At 44.2% G+C, this 23,109-nt stretch overlaps 1 protein-coding gene across 4 annotated transcripts in view; it reads right to left on the bottom strand.

Annotated features, from left to right (window-relative positions):
- Positions 1-15,588: 15,588 nt before the first annotated feature.
- The window catches only part of WDR47 (WD repeat domain 47), an 85,431-nt gene continuing 77,910 nt past the window's right edge, over positions 15,589-23,109 (bottom strand). For 2 of the 4 annotated variants that reach the window (XM_056523490.1, XM_056523489.1), the window contains exon 15: positions 15,590-17,907. In XM_056523490.1, the coding sequence (XP_056379465.1) occupies positions 17,765-17,907 (143 nt within the window). In that variant the 3' untranslated portion in view covers positions 15,590-17,764. Of the gene's footprint in view, positions 17,908-23,109 lie in introns of all 4 variants that reach the window. The other 2 variants (XM_056523491.1, XM_056523488.1) reach the window with 2 other exon arrangements.

Raw genomic sequence — 23,109 nt, 5'->3', positions numbered from 1 at the left:
ACAGCTGGAGGCACCCTGGTTGGGAAACACTGTCCTGTATATTTAAAACATGTAAAGGGGCACTCCCTCCATTTACACTTTATCCACAGAATAAGGGGGAGGGTCCTTATGCCAGGACTATCACAATCTCAAGAATGGGCGTCGCGAATCCCTGACTGTAAGGAGATGGCGGTCACATGTAAACCGCCATTTACCGTACTCGCCAATCTCAAGATAAATGTTTTTGCCAATGTATTTCGGAAACACGCCTCCTCATATTCCTGCTCCTTTCCTTCCCTGGTTGGAAGCTCCTTGTCTAGGTTACTGACCACTGCTCCGCTCTAGAAGAGGTGGTCAAACTGATGTGTATGTGTATTCATCAGCCAATCACATGGCAGCAACTCAGTGCGTTTAGGCATGTAGATGTGGTCAAGACAATTTGCCGAAGTGGAGCTCTTTAGTTAGGAATAGAGTTGAGCGAACTTACAGTAAATTGGCTCGTAGCGAACCTGATTACTTTAGTCTGGGTAAATTAGTTCAGCTTTCCAAGGATTCTGGTTGCCTGGAAAAGTCTGGGATGACAGTGTTAGGTCTCCTAGGTCTGTATATCCACCTTTTTCCAGGCAACTGGAGCCCTTGGAAAGCTGAACTAATTTACCCAGACTAAAGTAATGAACAGCCGAGGTGCGAGGTTCGCTACGAGCCAATTTACTGTAAGTTCGCTCAACTCTAATCAGGAATATACCCCCCATATTTGACCCCTTAAAGGAGTAGTCCAGTGGTGATTCAGTGGTGAGCAACTTATCCCCTATCCTAAGGATAGGGGATAAGTTGCAGATCGCGGGGGGTCCGACCCCTGGGGCCCCCCACGATCTCCTGTACGGAGCCCCGACAGCCCGCTGGAAGGGGGCGTGTCGACCTCCGCACGAAGCAGCGGCCGACACGCCCCCTCAATACAACTCTATGGCAGAGTTGAAGCGCTGCCTTCGGCAATCTCCGGCTCTGCCATAGAGATGTATTGAGGGGGCGTGTCGGCCGCCGCCTCGTGCGGGGGTCGACACCCGCTATCTCGGCGGAGAGCCGGGGCCCCGTACAGAGAGATCGCAGGGGGCCCCAGCGGTCGGACCCCCCGCGATCTCAAACTTATCCCCTATCCTTAGGATAGGGGATAAGTTTTTCACCACTGGACTACCCCTTTAAGGACTCAGGGTTTTTCCGTTTTTGCACTTATGTCTTTTCCTCCTTACCTTTAAAAAATCATAACTCTTTCAATTTTGCACCTAAAAATCCATATGATGGCTTATTTTTTGTGCCACCAATTCTACTTTGTAATGACATCAATCATTTTACCCAAAAATCTACAGCGAAATGGAAAATAAAATCATTGTGCGACAAAATTGAAGAAAAAACACCATTTTTTAACTTTTGGGGGCTTCCGTTTCTACACAGTACATTATTCGGTAAAAATGACACCTTATCATTATTCTTTAGGTCCATACGATTAAAATGATACCCTACTTATATAGGTTTGATTTTGTCGGACTTCTGGAAAAAATCATAACTACATGCAGGAAAATGTATACGTTTAAAATAGTCATCTTCTGACCCCTATAACTTTTTTATTTTTCCGCGTACTGGCAGTATGAGGGCTCATTTTTTTGCGGCGTGATCTGAAGTTTAGATTGGACTTTTTGATCGCTTTTTATTCATTTTTTTAATGATATAAAAAGTGACCAAAAATACGCTATTTTGGACTTTGTAATTTTTTTGCGCGCACGCCATTGACCCGGCAGTTTAATTAATGATATATTTTTATAATTAGGACATTTCCGCACGCGGTGATACCACGTGTTTAATTTTTACACTGTTTATTTTTTTTAAAAGGGAAAAGGGGGGTGATTCTTGCTTTTATTAGGAAAGGGGTTAAATGATCTTTATTAGGAGGCTATAACACTGCACACACTGATCTTTTACATTGATCATTGTTATCCCATAGGATAACATTGATCAATGATTCTGCTGCTTTACTGCTCGTGCCTGGATCTCAGGCGATCGGACACCAGGAGGAAGGTAGGGACCTGTTCCGGATGCTACGATTTCGACGCAGCGGTTCCCATCAGCCCATTGAGCTAAACAGGGGTAGTTTACTTTCACTTTAGACTCGGCGATCAACTTTGAACGTAGCGTCTAAAGGGTTAATAGCGTGCGGCGCAATCAGTTATTAGCCACGGGTCCCGGCCGTTGTTAGAGGCCAGGCCCGCGTTATAGAACAGGAGAGGACTCGGTGTAAAGGTCCTTAAGTGGTTAAGCCATATATCCTTATGTTTACTATACTGTATATATACTATATATGCCAAATATCTATATGCTAATGTTTTACTTTTCTATCTTATTGGGGGCTAAAATATTATAATTCATGTATTGTTTTTTGGATTTCTAAATCAAGGGATTTGTTTGCGTTCTGGCACATTGAAACGTACAGGTCACTTCCTGGTGCAATCGTAACCTAAGCGCATGCGCCATTGAGAGGTTTGCGTTCCATAGCGGGGAACCGCATGGATCACATGTCCAATTGTCCCACGTCACTTCTGGCATCAAATCCTGGAAGTGTTATGGGAGTGGACGCCATACCATGCGGCCTTATGGAAGAAGCGTGTATCATGTAAGTTAATTAGATGGTGTTTAGGTATATATATATATATATATATACTGGCCATGGTCATTCTTTGGCAGCCATCTGGTATACATGTGCCCCTGCATGTGTAGAGTGTGGAACAACGATTTGTATCCAGTAACGTTGTTTTCCACCTCCACATGCAGTATTGTATTGGTTATGACTTCACAAAACCTCCTGAGGAACCCCGGTAATCATCTTTAACTGGGGGAAAACGCGTAGAGGTTATGTGAACCTCAAATTGATTCATTTTTTATGAGATTGTGATTTTTTTTAAATCTATTTTCACATTGGTGTTTTTTGATATTACTTGTGTATGTATATATACTTTATTGGTAGAGAGAGGTATGATGATACATCATCATAGGGGGTTATTTTACAAATTTTTTAGGGACATGTGAGCTAGGGAGCGGACAGCCATCGTCTTGAAGTGGGCACCTCCTCCACTGTTAGGCAGGGATAGGCTTGCCTTTAGGAGCTATATATTAGGGACAGGAATTTTCTTGTCATTGATTTGTGGTAATACAATACAGGAATATGGGTGCACTACTGTGGTAGATGTAAACAATACATTGGCTAATCCCTCAACACGGATGTTAAAATTGAGACATTCGCCAGTATATCCTTATATGAAGGACACACCAGAGCCCGCACACCAACGCCAAAGGTTTCTCAAATGGCGCGGGACCTAACGTTAAACCTACCTGTGCGTGATAAGCAAAACAGGGGCCAGTGGCCAATTACAGCAGCATTAGGCCGACTCACAGAGTCCTCCCAGGTCAACTCCAGTGTGGCTACAGACACAGACATACAATGGGAGGGAGGCAGACTATACAAACCCCAACTAAGTTGGCGGATATGTGTGCCGGCCTCACAGGTGAACCTTAATGCTGCCTTAACCCCTTAAGGACTCAGCCCTTTTTCACCTTAAGGACTGAGCCCTTTTTCGCAATTCTGACCACTGTCACTTTACAAATTAATATCTCTAAAACGCTTTTACCGAATATTCTGATTCTGAGTGTTTTTTCGTGACATATTTTACTTTATTTTGGTGGTAAATTTTCGGCGTTACTTGCATCCTTTTTTGGTGACAAATCCAAAAATGTCATGAAAACTTTGAAAATTTAGCATTTTTCTAACTTTGAAGCTCTCTGCTTGTAAGGAAAATGGATATTCCAAATACATTATATTTTTAGTCACAAATGCAATATGTCCACTTTATATTGGCATCATAAAATGGACATATTTTTACTTTTTGAAAAAATTAGAGGGCTTCAAAGTATAGCAGCAATTTTCAAAAATGTCATGAAAATTGCAAAATCTGAAGGGACAGATGTTACAGAACTACAACTCCCAGCATGCCTAGGCAGTCTAGGCATGCTGAGAGTTGTAGTTTGGCAACATCTGGAGGGCTACAGTTTGTGCACCACTGTAACAGTGGTCCCCAAATTGTGACCCTCCAGATGTTGCAAAACTACAACTCCCAGCATGCCCAGCAAGCCTTTGGCTGTCTGGGCATGCTGGGAGTTGTAGTTTGGCAACCACTAGGAAGGCTGCAGTAAAGATCGCTTTACTACCACTTTCCTTACCATCCCCCCCCCCCCACCGATTCCCTACCTGCGCCGCTGATCTCCGCTGATGTCTCCGATGATCTGCGGTCCTCACGCCATCTTCTCCCCTCGTTCTGCCCGGCATCCAGGCATGGGCAGAACGGGGGGTTTCCATGGCAACCCAGTATCCTGCGCTGCCATTGGTCAGAATTAATTCTAACCAATGGCAGGGGATAGGAGGAGATCGCAGCACTGCGACCTCGCTCCTATTCTTGAAGATGATCTGGGCTGTCACTGACAGCTCCGATCATCACTATTTTTCGGCCGATTGGGTCACCAGAGACCCGATCAGCCCGGAATAGCAGAAAATCTGAATAGACATGCAATTTTCTGCGATCGCCGACATGGCGCGGGACCTACGCTAATCCTACCTGTGCTTATCGCGCACAGGTAGGATTAGCGTAGGTCCCGCGCCATTTTGAGAAACCTTGGCGTTGGTGTGCGGGCTCTGGTATGTCCTCCATATAAGGATATACTGGCGAATGTCTCAATTTTAACATCAGTGTTGAGGGAAAGCCAATGTCATTGTATACATCTACCACAGTAGTGCACCCATATTCTTGTATTGTATTACTCCATATATACTCACCTCATTTTTTGATCTTACGGGGTCCTGTCTATACATATATAGGTTTTTGTTATCTCACATAAGAGCAGTGGTCTTCAACCTGCGGACCTCCAGATGTTGCAAAACTACAACTCCCAGCATGCACGGACAGCCGTTGGCTGTCCGTGCATGCTGGGAGTTGTAGTTTTGCAACATCTGGAGGTCCGCAGGTTGAAGACCATTGCTTTAGAGTATCACATGCCTCATCATTTGCTGTTATTTTGTTGATATATATTTTTAATCGGTATTTAATAAATGTTATATTTTATAAAGGGTGCATCATTTGTATTGAGTAAACTAATGTATGTGACGTAATCCATCTCATATAATTTTTTTTATTAAGTTTATTTTTGAGTTTAAACGGAGCATCAAAATGGGGAATAAACTGGATTTAAATAACTGTGAACGTGACATTTTTTTTGGTGCCAGACGGGCTGATCTGAGTATTTCAGGACATGCTGATCTACTGGAATTTATCATGCACAACTATCCCTGGGGTTTACAGAGAATGGTCCGAAAAAGAGAAAATATCCAGTGAGCGGCAGTGTTTGTTGATGTCAGAGGAGAATAGGTAGACTGGTAAGAGATGGCAGAAAGGCAACAGTCACTCAAATAACCACTCATTACAACCAAGGTATGCAGTATACCATCTCTGAACGCACAACACGTCCAACCTTGGAGCAGATGGGCTACAGCAGCAGAAGACCACACCGGGGGGACACTACTGTCAGCTAAGAACAGGAAACTGAGGCTACAATTACTACAACATGGAAAATGGAAGAATTTGTCTGTTTTGAGGAGTCTGGATTGCAACTGCTGATGGTGAGGATAAAGAATTTACCCTATATAACATTTTGCCAAGCATTATATAAGGTAAAATCTGATGATTGATTCCCTTTAAAAGGAGTAGTCCAGTTTAGAAAAATGTATCCCCTCTCCAAATGAGAGGGGATAAGTGTCTGATTGCGACTTCTGGGCTCCTGCAATCTCCTGTAGGGGGCACTGGCCGTCATCCTGCACAAAGCTGCGGTCAACACACCTCCTCCATGCATCTCTATGGGAGAGCCAGAGATACCCGAGTACAGCACTTTGGCTCTTCCAATATTACACTTATCCTCTATCCTTTAGATTCCATTCCATTTTTCTAAGCTGGATAACCCCTTTAAGTGACCCCAATTTTGAATCTACACCCTCAAGGAATGTAACGAAGAGTGCAGTAAGCATGTCGACCCCACAGGTGTTTGAAACAGTGGGTCGTGACAATAAAAAAAATGAAATTTTTATACTAAACTGCTGTTGTAACCCTGAATTTTTAACAAGGGGTAAATGTAGAAAAAGCCCCCCAAAATTTGTAATGCAATTTCTCTTGACTAGGGAAATAACCCATATGTGGCCATAAATTGTTGCCAAGAAACGTGACGGGGCTCAGAAGTCAGAGGGGGAGATTTATCAAAACCTGTGTAGAGGAAGAGTGGCGAAGTTGCCCATAGCAACCAATCAGATCGCTTCTTTCATTTTTAAAGAGGCCTATGAAAAATTTAAGTTGCTATGGGCAACTGCACCACTGATTGGTTGCTATGGGCAACTGCACCACTCTTCCTCTACACAGGTTTTGATAAATCACCACCATAGAGCTCATTTTAAGCAATTTCAAGCCTATGTTTCTTATTAGAAGACAAATGGATACAGAACGATGCTCTTTATTGCAATAAAAACTTCAGTACATGGAGAACATGGACACAGTTGACGCGTTTCGGCTCTAGCGTCGGGCCTTAGTCATACCTATGACTAAGGCCCGACGCTAGAGCCGAAACGCGTCACCTGTGTCCATGTTCTCCATGTACTGAAGTTTTTATTGCAATAAAGAGCATCGTTCTGTATCCACTTGCGCTGGACATCCACTTGTCTTCTAGTTCACATACTCATGCGCTGCCCACGCCAGTCCGAGCACTGCGGGCTTGGGAAGTGAGCTGGACACCACTCTACACTATGGGGGAGATTTATCAAAATCTGTCCAGAGAAAAAGTTGCTGAGTTGCCCATGGCAACCAATCAGATCGCTTCTTTCATTTTGAAGAGGCCTTGATAAAAATGAAAGTAGCGATCTGATTGGTTGCTATGGGCAACTGGGCAACTTTTCCTCTGGACAGGTTTTGATAAATCTCCCCCTATGTTTCTTATTGCAATACCAGTAGCTGACTGTTTCACCCAAATGTGACCTCATTACAGAAAGTACAGCCCCTAAGGAACATGTGTAGGGGTGAGGCGGACATTTTGACCGCCAGAGTGTTTCATAAATTTATTTTTCAGGAATGGTTGAAGTGTATTGTGTAGAAAAAAAAAAAAAAAAAAAAAAATATATATATATACACAAACAGATCAGCAGCAGCAACACCGGTATAAAGTGCAAGATTTATCTTCATAAAGACACTATCTTGCACTTTATACCGGTGTTGCTGCTGCTCATCTGTTTGTATTTATTGGGACCCCTGGACCTGGGATCTCGCTGACGGCACCCGTGGACTTTACCAGGGATGTGCGGCTTTCCTTGTGGTTTTTATATATATATATATATATATATATATATATATATATATATATATATATATATATATATATATATTTCTTCTACTGATATGCCATCTCTGTAGCCAGTATAATGAACCCACAGCATGGCAAAAGTAGTCCATGGGGGAGATTTATCAAAACCTGTCCGGAGGAAAAGTTGCCCAGTTGCCCATAGCAACCAATCAGCTTTCTTCTTTCATTTTTAACAAGGCCTCTGCAAAATGAAAGAAGCAATTTGATTGGTTGCCATTGGCAACTGGGCAACTTTTCCTTTGCAGAGGTTTTGAAAGATCTCCCCCCATGTGCCTGCCCCAAGCTCTGCCTCATGATTCTGGGGACACTAAGGTTATTATGTTCACATGTCGGAATGTCCGCAAGGAAAATCTCCGGCCGCCATTTATCGTCGTCTTTAGACTGTTTTTTTGTGTCTACAAAAGGCGCAAGCAGGGTTTACTTGCACCTTTTGGTTTACACATTTCTGCTGATTTTGAGTTGTAATACACTGATTTTGGTAGTGCACATGATATGGAAGGGTTTTATGAACTGCGCCTTTTTGTGAAAAGGTGCAAAAAAGGAGCAAAGCCACCGAAAAGTCTCTAAAACGACACCAGCACAGACTCGGCTTAGCTTTTTTGTGTATGTGAAGAGAGAAATTTCAGAAAATGTGACCTGTACAAAATTTATCAAATGCTCTGCGACCATTTAATACATCATTTCATTCTTTCTGCAGACACTGAATTTCCGTGCCGGAAATTCTGCCGTGTGCATATCGCAGCAGAATCCCGTTGAATTTAACTGGACTCCGGAATCTCCGGCGGAATTCCACATGGAAATTCTGTGGCGTGAACATAGCCTTAGGCCTATGTCTCTTATGGACATATATTAGTAGTTGACTGTTACATACATTCAATTGAACCCCCAAAACTGACCCTCATTACAGAAAGTACACCCCTAAGCACGCATGTAGCGAATATTTCTACCCTACAGGTATTATATACATTTATTTTCCTGGATTGGATGGACAGCGGTTGTTGAAAGATAAAATCTGCTGTGTTCCCAGTAGGGATCGACCAATATCGATTTTTTAGGGCCGATACCGATTATCTGTCACCTTTCCGGCCGATAGCTGATAACTTCTACCCATATTCCGGTATAAGTTATCGGCTTTTTCAAGAGACCACCGCCGCCGCCGCCCGCTTCTCTCCCCCTGCCTGTCCTGGGGTCCTAAGTCTAACCACCACAGTTGCCCCAGCACCTCCCCCCCCCCCCATTCCTCTGCCCCCATCCCTGGCGTTATAATTACCTGTTCCTGGGGTCCGCGGTCCTTCTGGCTACGTCGGCATCCTGCGCAGTCACTGTGCGCACTGACGGTGACGTCGTGTTGGGGACGTCACTCGTCAATACGCAGCACGGCGCACAGCAACAGCGCAGGAGCCAAGAAGGATCGTGGACCCCCGGGAACACCAGGGATGGGGGGCAGGCGATGGGGTGGCAGCGGTATGTGGGCAGAAGATGGGGGGGGAGGCAATGGGGCAGCAGTATGTGGGCAGAGTATGGGGGGAGGTAATGGGGCAGCGGCGGCAGTGGTATGTGGGCAGAGGATGGGGGGGAGGCAATAGGGCAGCGGCGGCGACGGTAGTCTCTGGCCGGGGGCGGGGCATTATCGGCAAGGTAATTGCCGATACCGATAATGTCCAAAATCATAAATATCGGCCAAACCGATAATCGGTCGATCCCTAGTTCCCAGTATAATGAATCCAGAGCATGCCAATGGGGTAAATAATACATTTAGAACTCCATAGATGTATGGTACACCTTAAAGGGTTTATCCACCATAAAGTGATTTTAGTACTTACCTGCCAGACAGTAATGGACATTAAAAAATCTGCGCTTGCCTTGGGGCTAAATGGCTATGTTGTGAGATTACTATAACACTGTGGCTAGCTTTTTGTGAACTAGGTAATTCCTGTTGGAGTTTGTTCTCAAACTGCACATCCCATAGTTCCATGCTTGTAAGTTTGAGGTCACTTTCCTCTGTCCCACACATCAGCCACCTCACCCATTGAAACATAAATGAGCTGCATTCCATTCAAAAGACCAATGTTTTCTAAACAGGGTACTTCCAGCTGTTGCAAAATGATCTCTCCCACTCAGCAGTCGCTCCACCCATTGAAGCAGGACAGACTCCCTGTTATCACCTGATTAATGAGCTCATATCTTGACACACTGGAACCTGGGAAAACCAGAAATATAATGATGGATAGCACTTCAAACTAGGCAAGACACAGCGGGTTAGCGGGGATTCGTGCAGGGGAGGTTAACAGACAGCGTCGTTTTGACGAGAAACAGTCTGTTAACCTCCCCTGCACAAATCCCCGCTAACCCGCTGTGTCTTGCCTAGTTTGAAGTGCTGTTCGTCGTTATATTTCTGGACACCAATAATGATTCCAGCCTATACAAGAGTGTGGTGAGTGCATTCTTTCATTCTCTATGAATTATTCTATATGAGTTATTATCTAGTCTAAGAATAGCCGAGTCATTTTGTATGCTGTTAAAAATAAATATTTGAGTGAAAATCACAGAAGAATTGTGAGAAAACCGTCACACAGGTACAGACACTTTATTATGAACTACACTAACTTTACCGCCCCTGTAGCTTAGTCAAATAAAAAACAAAAATTCCTGGAATACCCCTTTAAAGCAATCTTTGATGCAGAGACCTGGATGATGAGGTGTCGCGCTGTGTGGTGGTGTCCTTTCTTCTCCTGCAACACAATCTGCATTTTTTTTTTCTGGGACCGTCCTTTTATCCAGCGTGGGGGGACCTCACCTGGAAAGTGTTGGCCTAAGACGATCCGGGGAGCTCCCGTTCCAGAGGTACTTGGGCCCGCTCATTCCCTAGCACCAAATATCAGGGCCTTAATGACTACATCCTGGAACTGAAGGACTTTCACTGTGTTGCCTGCACTTCGGTATAGGACAAAAACATTGACACCTGGACCATGTCACCAGTTACGGTGGGTTTAGTGGTGGAGGGTCCTGGTTATTCCTCCCAGCCGCCAAATAGACTGACCGAGTGTATGTCTTCAAAATGGAAACGGTGGAATAAGCTGACGCCAGATTCATGTGGTGGCTGATTTTCTCCTCCAAAAGCAAAAGGAGCGGGCATGTTGAATTGCCACAGCCCAATCCTTCCATCCCCACCCCAAGCATGCTCTGTCAGAAAGACAGGAGGCCACCATACACATTATATCGTCAGGTCCTGCTGATGGAGCAGCAAACATTTTGGTCAGAATTTTAGAATCAAGTCAACAGGTTGTGGCTGCAATATAACTGGGGTCAGGACTAGAAATGAGCCAACTTACAGTAAATTTTATTTGTCATAAACTTCTCGGCTCGGCGGTTGCTGACTTTTTTTTGGAGACTTTTTCCTAGGACTGTATCCACCTTTTCCAGCCCACCGGAGCACCTGAAAGCTGAACTAATTTATGCAGGAAAAGTCATCAACTGCCGAGCCGAGAAGTTCGTGACGAATTGAATTTACTGTAAGTTCGCTCATCTCTAGTCAGGGCTCGTATAGCCAAGATTATGCAACAAGCATGTAAAAGAGGCAAGGAAATATGGAATATGTATACAGTGATCCCTCAACATACAATGGTCCAGAAAAGACAAGTGTAACTCACCATACAATGCTACAGACAGTCCAGATCTGCAAAATGTGTCAATGACTGGAAGAACCGACCAATCAGAATGAGCATTTCACTGGTAAAACCCCTGTATTCCTAAAGTGCATGCACTGGCTGTCTGGTAGCGCCCCCTACAGTACAGGGAGGTATTACATGTTCTGTACTCCTTACCTGTACCAGGGTTAGCTGCTCCTTTGGACACCAGGTGAGGGCGGCTCCATGTTACTTTTTTAGGACACTGTGTACTGTACAGGACCCTGTAGAAGCTCCTGTCCTCTACATAGACAGTGACTACAGCTCCCAGCAGATCTTTATTACTTTTATATGGAAGGACTTGCTTCCTGTATTAATTATCTACTTTTTTTTTCTTTGATCCTCACTTTTTCCTATTTTCAGATGACATTTTGGTGGCTTCAGAACCAATTACCAGGTTGCCATAGAGTTATGGTCTCAACTAGAGATGAGCGAACTTACAGTAAATTCCATTGGTCACGAACTACTCTGCTCGGCAGTTGATGACTTTTCCTGCATAAATTAGTTCAGCTATCAGGTGCTCCGGTGGGCTGGAAAAGGTGGATACAGTCCTAGGAGACTCTTTCCTAGGACTGTATCCACCTTTTCCAGCCCACCGGAGCACCTAAAAGCTTAACTAATTTATGCAGGAAAAGTCATCAACTGCCGAGCCGAGAAGTTCGTGACCAATGGAATTTACTGTAAGTTTGCTCATCTCTAGTCTCAACATACAATATTATTTGGTTCCAGGACGATCATTGTAACTTAAGGGACCACTGTACTGCAGTGTTTCCCAACCAGGATGCCTCCAGCTGTTGCAAAGCTATAACTCCCAGCATGCCCGGACAGCCGAAGGCTGTCCGGGCATGCTGGGAGTTATAGTTTTGCAACAGCTGGATGCACCCTGTTTGGGAAACACTGCAGTATACTGTATAAGTGAATCTGTACACAAGACAATGCTCCAAGTGCCCCGTCTTAACCCGATCACGTTTGTATCCACCCACCACGTCACAACATTTCCACTGCAGAACCGTCCATTTGTCGCTGAAACGATGAATCTCGGATCTCTTTATTCATATTGCAGCACGGATACACTTCCATAGTAAACAGCTCCACATGAAACAATAGGTATAAAAAAAAAAAGATACATACAGTGCACAGAGAATATGTTAAAAACAAAAAAAAAGAAATAATATTTCCACTTCATATCAAATAAATAAAATTGTTCCTAAATCTCCTTTAGGTTTTTCTTTTTAATTTAACAAAAAAAAAATTATAATAATAATGTAAAAAATATACAGTATAAACAGAATAATCCAGGAATATCAGCATTTACATTAGTGAATACGACACTGAAGCTAGATTTCTACCGACGCGATAGAAAAATAGTTAAAACACAACAACACGCAAGTGCAAGACTGTAATATCCAGGTTAGTTGCTGCTTTAAAAAGAAAAGAAAGAAAAAACGGATTTCATGCTTGTGTGCCATGCAGTCATGTACGCAATGCCCTGGCACCTAATGGGTTACAAGTGAGAGAACAAGCTCCGTTGCTGCCTATGAGATTTTTTTATTGGCGGCTGAAGCAGAGGGAGTGCTGGGAAATCTGGTGGATATTGCATATAATTTACGGTATATATATATATGTATAAAAACTGGGAAACATCAAGATCAACACTGGAGAGTTCGAGCAGCATTTCACCCACGATATAATTCAGCATACGGCACTATATAGTAGTGTTGGGCGCCGCGGTTGGCTTTGTATGAGGTTAGGCGAGTGTTCACATGCGGACAACTCGAGGATTACAATACAGTCACGTGACTTCTAAGACCCAGACTAGGGAGCTGTAGTCCGCACCGCACAAGCATCTAGTTGGTGACTATGGTGTCATGGTAATGTACAAACTGCTTATATGGATTTTATGCTATTTTGTCTCCTCCATAAATGACGTTACAGTTTCTAAAGTCTAAGGTAACCCGACTAGAGATGAGCGAACTTAACAGTAAATTCGATTCATCACGCACTTCTCGGCTCGGCAGTTGATGACTTTTCCTGCATAAATTAGTTCAGCTTTCAGGTGCTCCGGTGGGCTGGAAAAGGTGGATACAGTCCTAGGAGACTCTTTCCTAGGACTGTATCCACCTTTTCCAGCCCACCGGAGCACCGAAAAGCTGAACTCATTTATGCAGGATAAGTCATCAACTGCCGAGCCGAGAAGTTCGTGACGAATCGAATTCACTGTAAGTTCGCTCATCTCTAAACCTGACCCTATAGTGTGTCTCCAGCTGTTCCCTCCCCCTCAATCCTCTGCTACGAACAGCCACCGGGATGTCTGAGTACACTGCGAGTGCGCCAACAACTCTCACATCCCAGCGAACTACTGTAGCGAACATGTCATGAGGTGGGGGGTTGGTTTTAAAGGGGTACTCCAGTAGAAGAAAACTTTTTTTTTTTTTTTTTTTTTTTAAATGAACTGATGCCAGAAAGTTAAACAAATTTGTAAATATCTTCTATTAAAAAAAATCTTTATCTTTCCAGTACTTAAAGAAATTCAAAAAGAAAAGAATTTCTAGTGTCTTGTCCACAGTGCTCTCTGCTGACCCCTCTGTCTGTGACAGGGACTGTCCAGAGCAGCACAGGTTTGCTATGAGGATTTTCTCCTGCTCTGGACAGTTCCTGATACAGACAAAGGTGTCAGCAGAGAGCATTGTGGACAAGACAAAAAAGAAATTCAAAAAGAAAAGAATTTCCTCTGTAGCCTACAGCTGCTAAGAAGTACTGGAAGGGTAAAGATTTTTTTATTTTATAGAAGTCATTTACAAATCTGCCACCAGTTGATTTAAAAAAAAAAAAAGTTTTCCACCGGAGTACCCCTTTAACAGCTGGAGGCACACTAAAGGGTCGGGTCACCAGCAGATCTGCACTGCAAACTACGCTGCGGATCCATTACGCGTGACCCTACCCTTGGGGTTCACATCGTGCCACATTGTTTGTTTTTTAAGCAGTATGAGAAAATATTGCTATAAAAGGCCAAGTTCACACTTCCTGCAAATCCATTTGCGGAGGAATACAGTAGCAGGAAGTGGATGGGATTTGTTAATATTTGTACTAATTGTGCACAGCAGAGACAAAGCTGCTGCAAAATCCACATATCTTACAAGCAGAATATGGTTAGTAACAAGTTTAAAGGAAGTCTAGCTTAAAGGGGTACTCTACTGCTCATTATGTCCTGCCCCGCCCCCTCAATGCAAGTCTATGGGAGGGGGCGTGACAGACGTCACGCCCCCTCCCATAGACATGCATTGAAGGGGAGGGGCATGATGTCATGAGGGGCGGGGCTATGACATCACAAGCTCCCGGCGCCGTCTCTAAGCATTCGGAACATTTTGTTCCAAACGCTGAGTAGCGGAGTACCCCTTTAAGGATGGATCCATGTGACATAATTTTTTGTTTGCTGAAAAAAAATAGGCATATGTCTTGCTGCAAATTTTTTGGATGCAGATTTAAAAGAGTATTCCAGGATTTTTCCCTTCAGCCTTTGAGCGCATGATTTGAGCCCAAGTTATAATACCGTGTAACATTCTTCTATTACCTCCGTGCGCTCCTTTGTCCAGTTTTACCGCACAGGACCCACAACCCAGAAGTGCTGTAGGGCAAGACTTTTTAGTTTACTGTTGTCTCTGACCTTTCCCAGCATTCCATGTGGCCAGAGATAATACAAGTCACATGGTTTCTAGGGGGCGTGGCTATGCTGCACAAGGTGGAAAGGATTTAATTAAAAGGGGTACTCCACTGGAAAACATTTTCTTTTAAATCGACTGGTGACAGAAAATTAAAAACAGATTTGTAAACTACAAACATAAGAAAATCTTAAAGGGGAACTCTAGTAGAAACAAGTAGAAAACAAGTGTTTTTGAATCAACTGGTGCCTGAAAGTTAAACAGATTTGTAAATTCCTTCAATTAAATGTTGATCCTTCCAGTACTTATTTGCTGCTGTATAAAACAGAGAAATTTGTGAATTTCTTTTCTGTCTGACCACAGTGCTCTCTGCTGTACCTCTGTCCATGTCAGGAACTGTCCAGATTAGAATCATATCCCCATAGAAATCCTTTCCTGCTCTGGACAGTTCCTGCTCTGGACAGTTCCTGACATGGACAGAGGTGTCAGCAGAGAGCACTGTGGTCAGACAGAAAAGAACTCGAAGGATTAAGATTTTTAAATGGAAGTGATTTACAAATCTGTTTAACTTTCTTGCACTAGTTGATTTAAAAACATTATTTTCCACCAGAGTTCCCCTTTAATCCTTCCAGTACTCAGCTGCTGTCTAATACAGAGGAAGTGCTTTTCTTTTTGAATTTCTTTTCTGTCTGACCACAGTGCTCTCTGCTGACACCTCTGTCCATGTCAGGAACTGTCCAGAGCAGGAGAGGTTTGCTATGGGGATTTGCTCCTACTCTGGACAGTTCCTGACATGGACAGAGGTGTCAGCAGAGAGCAACGTGGTCAGACTGAAAGGAAATTCAAAAATAAAAGAACTTCCTCTGTATTATATAGCAGCTGATAAGTAATGGAAGGATTAGGATTTTTAAATAGAAGGAATTTTTAAATCTTTCTGGCACCAGTAAATAAAAAAAAAATGGTTTTCCACTGCAGTCCTCCAGCTTTTTTTTTTTTTTAAATACATTCAAGGTATGAACCCCTGATGCCAAGTTGTGTGTTCAATGTACATGCAGTATCTGTCAGAATTGGATCATGCTTTTTGGATTTTGCAGCAGATTCACACTACGATTTCACTCTACGGGAACAGTATATCATTTATTTGAACCAGTGACTTCGGTCGGCTCATTTTTGCCCCGTATCATACCACGGTTTTAGGTCTGGTCAGAAAACTGGATACGGGGCAAAAATGAGCCGACCAGAGTCACTATCTGACTCCGGTCGGCTCATTCAAATGAATTAAATACGGGCCGGGTCTGGCTGGGGTACAGGAGCACCCGTTTTTCACTCCCCCCACCCCCTCAGCCGGATCCGGTTCCCGTAGAGTGAAATCGTAGTGTGAGCCAACCCTAAGAATAAGAGCTAAATCTGTAGTGCACACGTTTTATGTCTTTTGTAGCTATCCTTGTTTTCCTCTGATGAAGAAGTCTCATGTTGGCACATTCTGTTAATTTTTACAGTTGGGTAATAATGAGTAAACAATATAAATATTAAAAGGGAACAATATTGAAAATGTAATAAAATCTGCAGGCAGCATGTTATAGAGCAAGAGGAGCCGAGCAGATTGATTTGCTATTTTATGGGAAAATTTTCATTATAACCTGTAATTTATTCATTTAAATCTGATTATTCTAGGCTGAGGAGTCCAGTGAGTGTTCCTAATCAGCGATTAAAGGGGTACTCCACTGGAAAACATTTTGTTTTTAAATCAACTGGTGCCAGAAATTTAAAACAGATTTGTAAATTACTTCAATTTAAAAATATTGACCCTTCTAATTCTTATCAACTGCTGTATTCTCCACAGGAAGTTCTTTTCTTTTTGAATTTCCTTTCCGTCTGACCACAGTGCTCTCTGCTGAAACCTGACTATTTTAGGAACTGTCCAGAGCACAAGCAAATCCACATAGCAAACCTATCCTGCTCTGGACAGTTCCAAAAATGGGCAGAGGTGTCAGCAGAGAGCACTGTGGTCAGACAGAAAGGAAATTCAAAGTTGATTTAAATTATTTTTTTTCCAGTGGAGTACCCCTTAAACAGTAAGACCACCCACTGGACTCATATCCCCAGAATGAATAGATGTTTAAAATGAATTCATCATAAGTTATACAGAATCTTTTCCCACAATATGAATATCAATTTGCTCATCTCCTCTTGCTCAATGACTGGACTGCATTTTCAATGAGACAGTTTCCCTTTAAAGGGTTACTCCGCTCTCCAGCATCCAGAACATTGAGTTCTGAACGCTGTGTGCGGGCTTCTGTGTTCACGCCCGCCCCCTCGTGACATCACGGCCTGCCCCCCTCAATGAAAGTCTATGGTAAGGGGGTGTGACATCACGAGGGGGTGGGCATGAATATGGAAGCCTGCACACAGCGTACGGAATTCAATGTTCCAGACGCTGGGTAGCGGAGAACCCTTTAAGATGCAGCTGTCCATTAAAACCATATAGAAATCCTTCCGAGCCAACAACCTGTCCTGATGTGTATCATATAAAAGTGCTACAGCTTGTTTCAACCTAGAATAACAATGCAATGTTGATCTGCTGAGATGCGTGCTCCTACAAACAAGAAATCCCACTGATGTATTGATGAAGCAGGAAAAGAAAAAAAATATATACATCTCTATATACTTTAAATGACCTTTATCTATGACTAACCTGAGGCTGCTGACAGCCTTCTTTACCTTCCTCTTTGCCCCCTTTCATCTGCACTACTATAGCATGATGTATGTTATGATTTTACTCTAGATTTTCGGTTGCAGGCGTTCGGTAACAACCTCTCCGACAGCTTAGAGGTTCAGCCGTAAAACCATGATAATAGAGGCCAGATAGGAAAAGCCAAAACAGCCTCCTGGTGAAAAGCCAAAACTTAGCCTCCTGGTGAAAGTGGAGCTGAATGTTGAAGTCTTGTATTAAGCATTGTAAGCCCACAATGATACAGTTCTGTCAGCAGAAGACGACAAGAAAGACAGATCTTGTGTATGCCACCGGCACTGGATCACCTTGTCCTTGTGCTCGCCAACATCAATGATTGGAAGAGGTTTTGTCAGATCACCTGGAGAGAAATAAAAAAGGCACAGAGCTAAAAATAAGCTTTACCATATGTGTTTCATATTATATATTTAACCATTCTGCAGATGTAGGGACACAAAACCATCCCTCTTTAAGGGGTACTCCACTGGAAAACTTTTTTTTTTTTTTTTTTTATCAACTGGTGCCAGAAAGTTAAACAAATTTGTAAATTACTACCATTTAAAAACTCTTAATCCTTCCAGTATTTATCAGCTGCTGTATACTACACAGGAAGTTCTTTTATTTTTTAATTTAATTTCTGACTGACCACAGAGATGACACCTCTGTCCATTTTAGGAACTGTCCAGAGTAGGAGCAAATCTCCATAGCAAACATATACAGTGACCCCCTCACCTACAATGGCCCCGACATACCATAATTTAAACATGCGATGGCCTCTCAGAGGCCATCGCATGTTGAAGGCAGCATCAACATACGATGCTTTTGTATGTCGTGGCCATCGCATACACGGCTATCCGGCAGCGCAGACTGATTCAGCTGCCACCGGATAGCCGTTTAAGGTGCCCCGTGTGGTCCAGTGACGTTCACTTACATGTCCCCGGCAACATGATGACAGCGATAAGGAACTACGATCCCAGGCAGCGGAGAGGGTCTGGAGCGACGGGGACGCGGCGACAGTGATGGACGGTGAAATCCAGGGCAGCGGTGACGGCCTGGAGCGGCGGGGAACAGTGAGTATACCTTCCTATATTTAACATGGATCCCTCAACATACGATGGTTTCAACAAACAATGGTTAATTTGGAACGAATTACCATCGTATGTTGAGGGACCACTGTACTGCTCTGGACAGTTCCTGACATGGACAGAGGTGTCAGCAGGGAGCGCTGTGGTCAGACAGAAAGGAAATTCAAAAATAAAGTTACTTCCCGTGTAGCATATAACAGCTGATAAGTACTGGAAGGATTAAGATTTTTAAACAGAATTTACAAATCTGTTTAACTTTCTGGCACCAGTTGATAAAAAAAAAATAAATGTTTTCCAGTGGAGATCCCTTTATACCGCTTATATGACTTCTAGAGCTTAGCTAATCGCCGTCCGCAGCGATGTATTTACCATATGCTTAGCACCCCACTATGAGCAGATACAAATTTTGAACTGCAATGAAAAAGATAGTTGTAGGGAAGAAATATGACTGGGACTACCATTACTCTCTGTAACACAGTGCTCTCACCACCAGCGTGCTCACAATATACAGCTATTGCCAACCTCCACCTTTAGTCACCATGTGTAATGATCTCTGTGACATCTTCATTGTTAGGGGATAAAGCATTAGCTATTGCTTCCATATGTTAAGCAAATAAAAGTTATTTGCGCATTTAGATGGACCGTATAGATTAGATTGAAAAATAAATAAAGTATAATTTAAGGAGATATCCAGGATAAAAAAATATAAAAAAAACATATCCCCTATCTTAAGGATCCGACCACTGGGACCCCCGCCATCTCCCGTAGGGAGCCCCGTCTCTCCAGCCAGAGAGCATGTCGACCACCGCATGAAGCGGTGGCCCACACGACCCCTCAATAAAGAGTGTGGCAGAGCCGGAGATTGCCAAAGGCAGCGCTCCAGCTCTGCCATAGAGTTGTATTGAGGGGGCGTGTCAGCCACCGCTTCGTGCAGTGATCGACACGCCCCCTTTCCATGGGTTGCCAGGGCCCGCCCGTATGGGAGATCGTGGGGGGACCCAGCGGTCGGACCCCCCGCAATCTGAAACGTATCCCCTATCCTTAGGATAGGGGATACGTTTTTCAATCCTGGATATCTCATTTAAAATAATTTAAATGGATACATTTGTATAATGTTGAGGTCACATGATGCATAAGGGAAAAAAATAAAATAAAAAAAATAAATTAAAAAAAGACACCTTCCTACCATGGGCGGAGTTTATTGTCACCTCTCCAAAGACACCTGTGTAGTATGTAGAGAGATAGTTACAGCACTTAACAGGTATGGAATGATCCTTGAAATGGGCATCCTCACTGGTCATTTGATATATTGTAGAAACTTATCAAAAGTTGTGATCAATGGAGCGTTCAGACCCTGATCGATTGCTAAAGTGTGCAGTGCAAAGAGCGCACCAAATACATTTTTTCCCGACTGTGCCACAGAGAGCAGGGAGAGAAGCACTCAGCCGCACACTTCTCTCCCCACTCGTTCTAGCAATCGATCAGGGTCTGAACATTCAGACAAACCAAATCAAAAAAGGAGATTTTTTGTACTCAACGTAAAATCTCTTTCTCGTAGCCTTCATTGCGGGACACCTTATTGATGATATATGTTCTTGCCACTAGTAGGCGCTGACACTAGGAAAAAAAAGTCTGCTCCTCCCTGGCAGGATATACCCACCCACTGCAAGTGAGGTAATCAGTTTTGTCACAAAGCAATAAGAGAAGCCAACGAAGACAGAAGTCCGAAGGACCCCGTAAAAGAATCACGGAAATTATCACCTGGACAAAAAAGGAAGATATGGATGGGTGCGGTGTCCCACAATGAAGGCTACGAGAAAGATTTTACGGCGCACTTCTCGGTCGCACTTCATTGGGGGACACCTTACTGATGGGATGTACCAAAGCCGCCCCTAGGGTGGGAAGAACAACCATCAGAGAAAGGGAGACAGTCAGAAACCAAACTCACTCGACCGTAAGGCCTGCAGATGAGACCCTTGACCAGAGATAACCGAGGCCCAGAAACTGAGCTCCCGGTAGATCCCCCATCCATGGAGATGGACTAGTACACCAAGGGAAGGGACAGTCTTATGCAGAGACTAAACCTATGGTCAATATAGAGACAAGAAAAAGGTCGACTAGGAAGCCAGCCAGGCCAGAACCATCCCGGGATGAGGTAGGAAATCAACCCCAAGGAACACAGAACCAGACAGAGGGCTAGCCCAGCTGGGAAACAAAAATAGAAAAGGGCACAACAAGAGGACCCATCCAGAGTTCAAGAGAACATGGCGGAAAAAACACCAGGAAGAGCAGCGCAAGCCTGGGCAGAAGGTGAACACCAGAAAACCACTGGAAAAAATGAAGACAGAAACTGTCTCTAGAGGGGTCTGGTGCATAAGAGCAATGACACGAGCATCAGGAGACCCAAAACCCCTGTCCCAGGGGCCCGATGTGAGCACCCAGAAGGCGAAATTAGCTTGACTGGTGTAATCCGGATGAGCAGCAGTAGATTTAAAAAAAAAAAAAAAAAAAAAACATGAGAGAGATGCCCCCTCTAGGCAGAAGATAGTGCTCAGCGAAATAGTCCCCCTAGCGGATGGTGAAAACCCAGGCACCGACCACGCCAGCTCCCTGATTGGAAGGGATATGCACCGAGTCCCCGTCCAGCAACACGGCCGCCGGCACCTGTGAGGGGAAGGATGGCAGAGCTATCTTTCCCCCCACCATAATGGCTGCTGGGTGGAGGAGACTACGGCCCTGAACCAGGGTGTCAGATGAGGCATACAGCCTCTGACATCCTTGGTAGCACTAAAGAGACCTGCAACGCGCCAAGTCCGGAGGGCTCGCTGCAGGGAGGAGAGGGGCAGAGCTAAGCTCCGTAAGGAGAGGCACAGATCCTTCCCTGTCGGTGCTCTGAAGGCAGCTCCGCCAGATCAGGAAGAGAGTCTCCCCACAGTTGACCCCCAGATTCCCACTCTGAACTCGGTAAGAAGAGGGGCGGAGCTACCTGTCACCATCAAGGCTCCTGCTGGCCAGTACAGCGCCGGAGGAGCTTAGAACTGCGACAAGGCGGAGGAGGGATAATCTGTGGCACAATAAATACAGGGAGCTGCAGCAAAAGCCGGCGGCTGCCCTGAGACAGAACGGACAGGTGAGACTACCAGTGGGAGTCCAGGCCCCATTAAAGATCAGGCCAATGACCCCTTAAATTGCCCCATGGAGGAAAGGCATATCCTCAAACCAAAAGAGCCATTCCACAAGTGACTGCGCTAAAAAACACCAAGGGAGAGTATTAACCCCATATTCCCTGTGCCGGAAGGGAGGAGGGGGGGAACATACTCATCCGCGGACTCCATCTTCTTGTGCTCACCTCAGGCGTCTTCAACCAGCTTATGGCCGCGCTGCATCATACCAGGCTATGATAGCGGAGCGAGCAGGGACAGTGGGGGATCCGGACCAAGGGCACAACCTTCAGGCGCTGGCCGTTGGCGAAAAGGGGTTAACAGTACATACTCTATGTCTGTGCCCCTTTGTTGCATATGGGGGAAAGGTAGTGCCATGCTCCTGAACCTCCACCTAAAAAAGGGAAACTAAATAGCCCTTACTAGAAAATAATAATAAAAAAAGACCAGGTCAGGAGAGCTCCCAGACCTGTGTCTTGCCTCCTACTGACACTAGCTAAAACTGATTACCTCACTTCCAGTGGGCGGGTATATCCTGCCAGGGAGGAGCAGACTTTTTTCCTAGTATCAGCGCCTCCTAGTGGCAAGAGCATATACCATTAGTAAGGTGTCCCCAATGAAGAGTGACCGAGAACATTTTTTTGTGTATTTATTTAATTATTTATTTTAAAGTACACACACCCTCCATCCGCAGGATCCTCAATCACAAAAACCGATCCCCCCTATTCAAAAAGAGCAAAGTTTGGACATACGCACTGCCGGCACATTATACATGATCGCTGAATAGAACGCTTGGCTTTCTTTATCCAATGCATGGAGTTTAAGCAGCTCGTATGTCCAACTGGAGCTCCATCCAAATGAGGGGACACTGGACCAGTAGGGGTCCTGCAGATAGGGGATGAGTTTCTTTCATGTGAAAAACCCTTTAATAACTAAACAAAAATCTAAAACTATTCATATAATATAAGATGAGCAGCTGGTTGGTGCAGTACATTTACCAGGTATTTTATTAAAGTAGTTGTCCAGGGAGCAGTTGTGGTATTTCCTTTTCTTGCTTACCAGAACTCCACTTCCACCCTGCTGAGATGAGAGGGGGTGGGCGCCAGGGTGCAAATCGTATTCAATTGTACAGCTACAGGACATCGCACACGGCATGGCTCTACCGGCATACGATGATCGCTATATGGTACCCGACCCCTCTTGCCTCGGAAGTTATACATCTGAAACAAGTGCAGAGCAGAAGTGGCGTGCCGGGGAGTAAGAAAAGGTAATACTTTTTCTGGTCCACACCTTTAAAGGGGTATTCCCTGGAAAACA

The sequence above is a fragment of the Hyla sarda genome, chromosome 6 (genome assembly GCF_029499605.1).
Source record: "Hyla sarda isolate aHylSar1 chromosome 6, aHylSar1.hap1, whole genome shotgun sequence".
In the NCBI taxonomy this organism is placed as follows: Eukaryota; Metazoa; Chordata; class Amphibia; order Anura; family Hylidae; genus Hyla; species Hyla sarda.
This window is presented reverse-complemented; position numbering and strand designations above follow the sequence as displayed.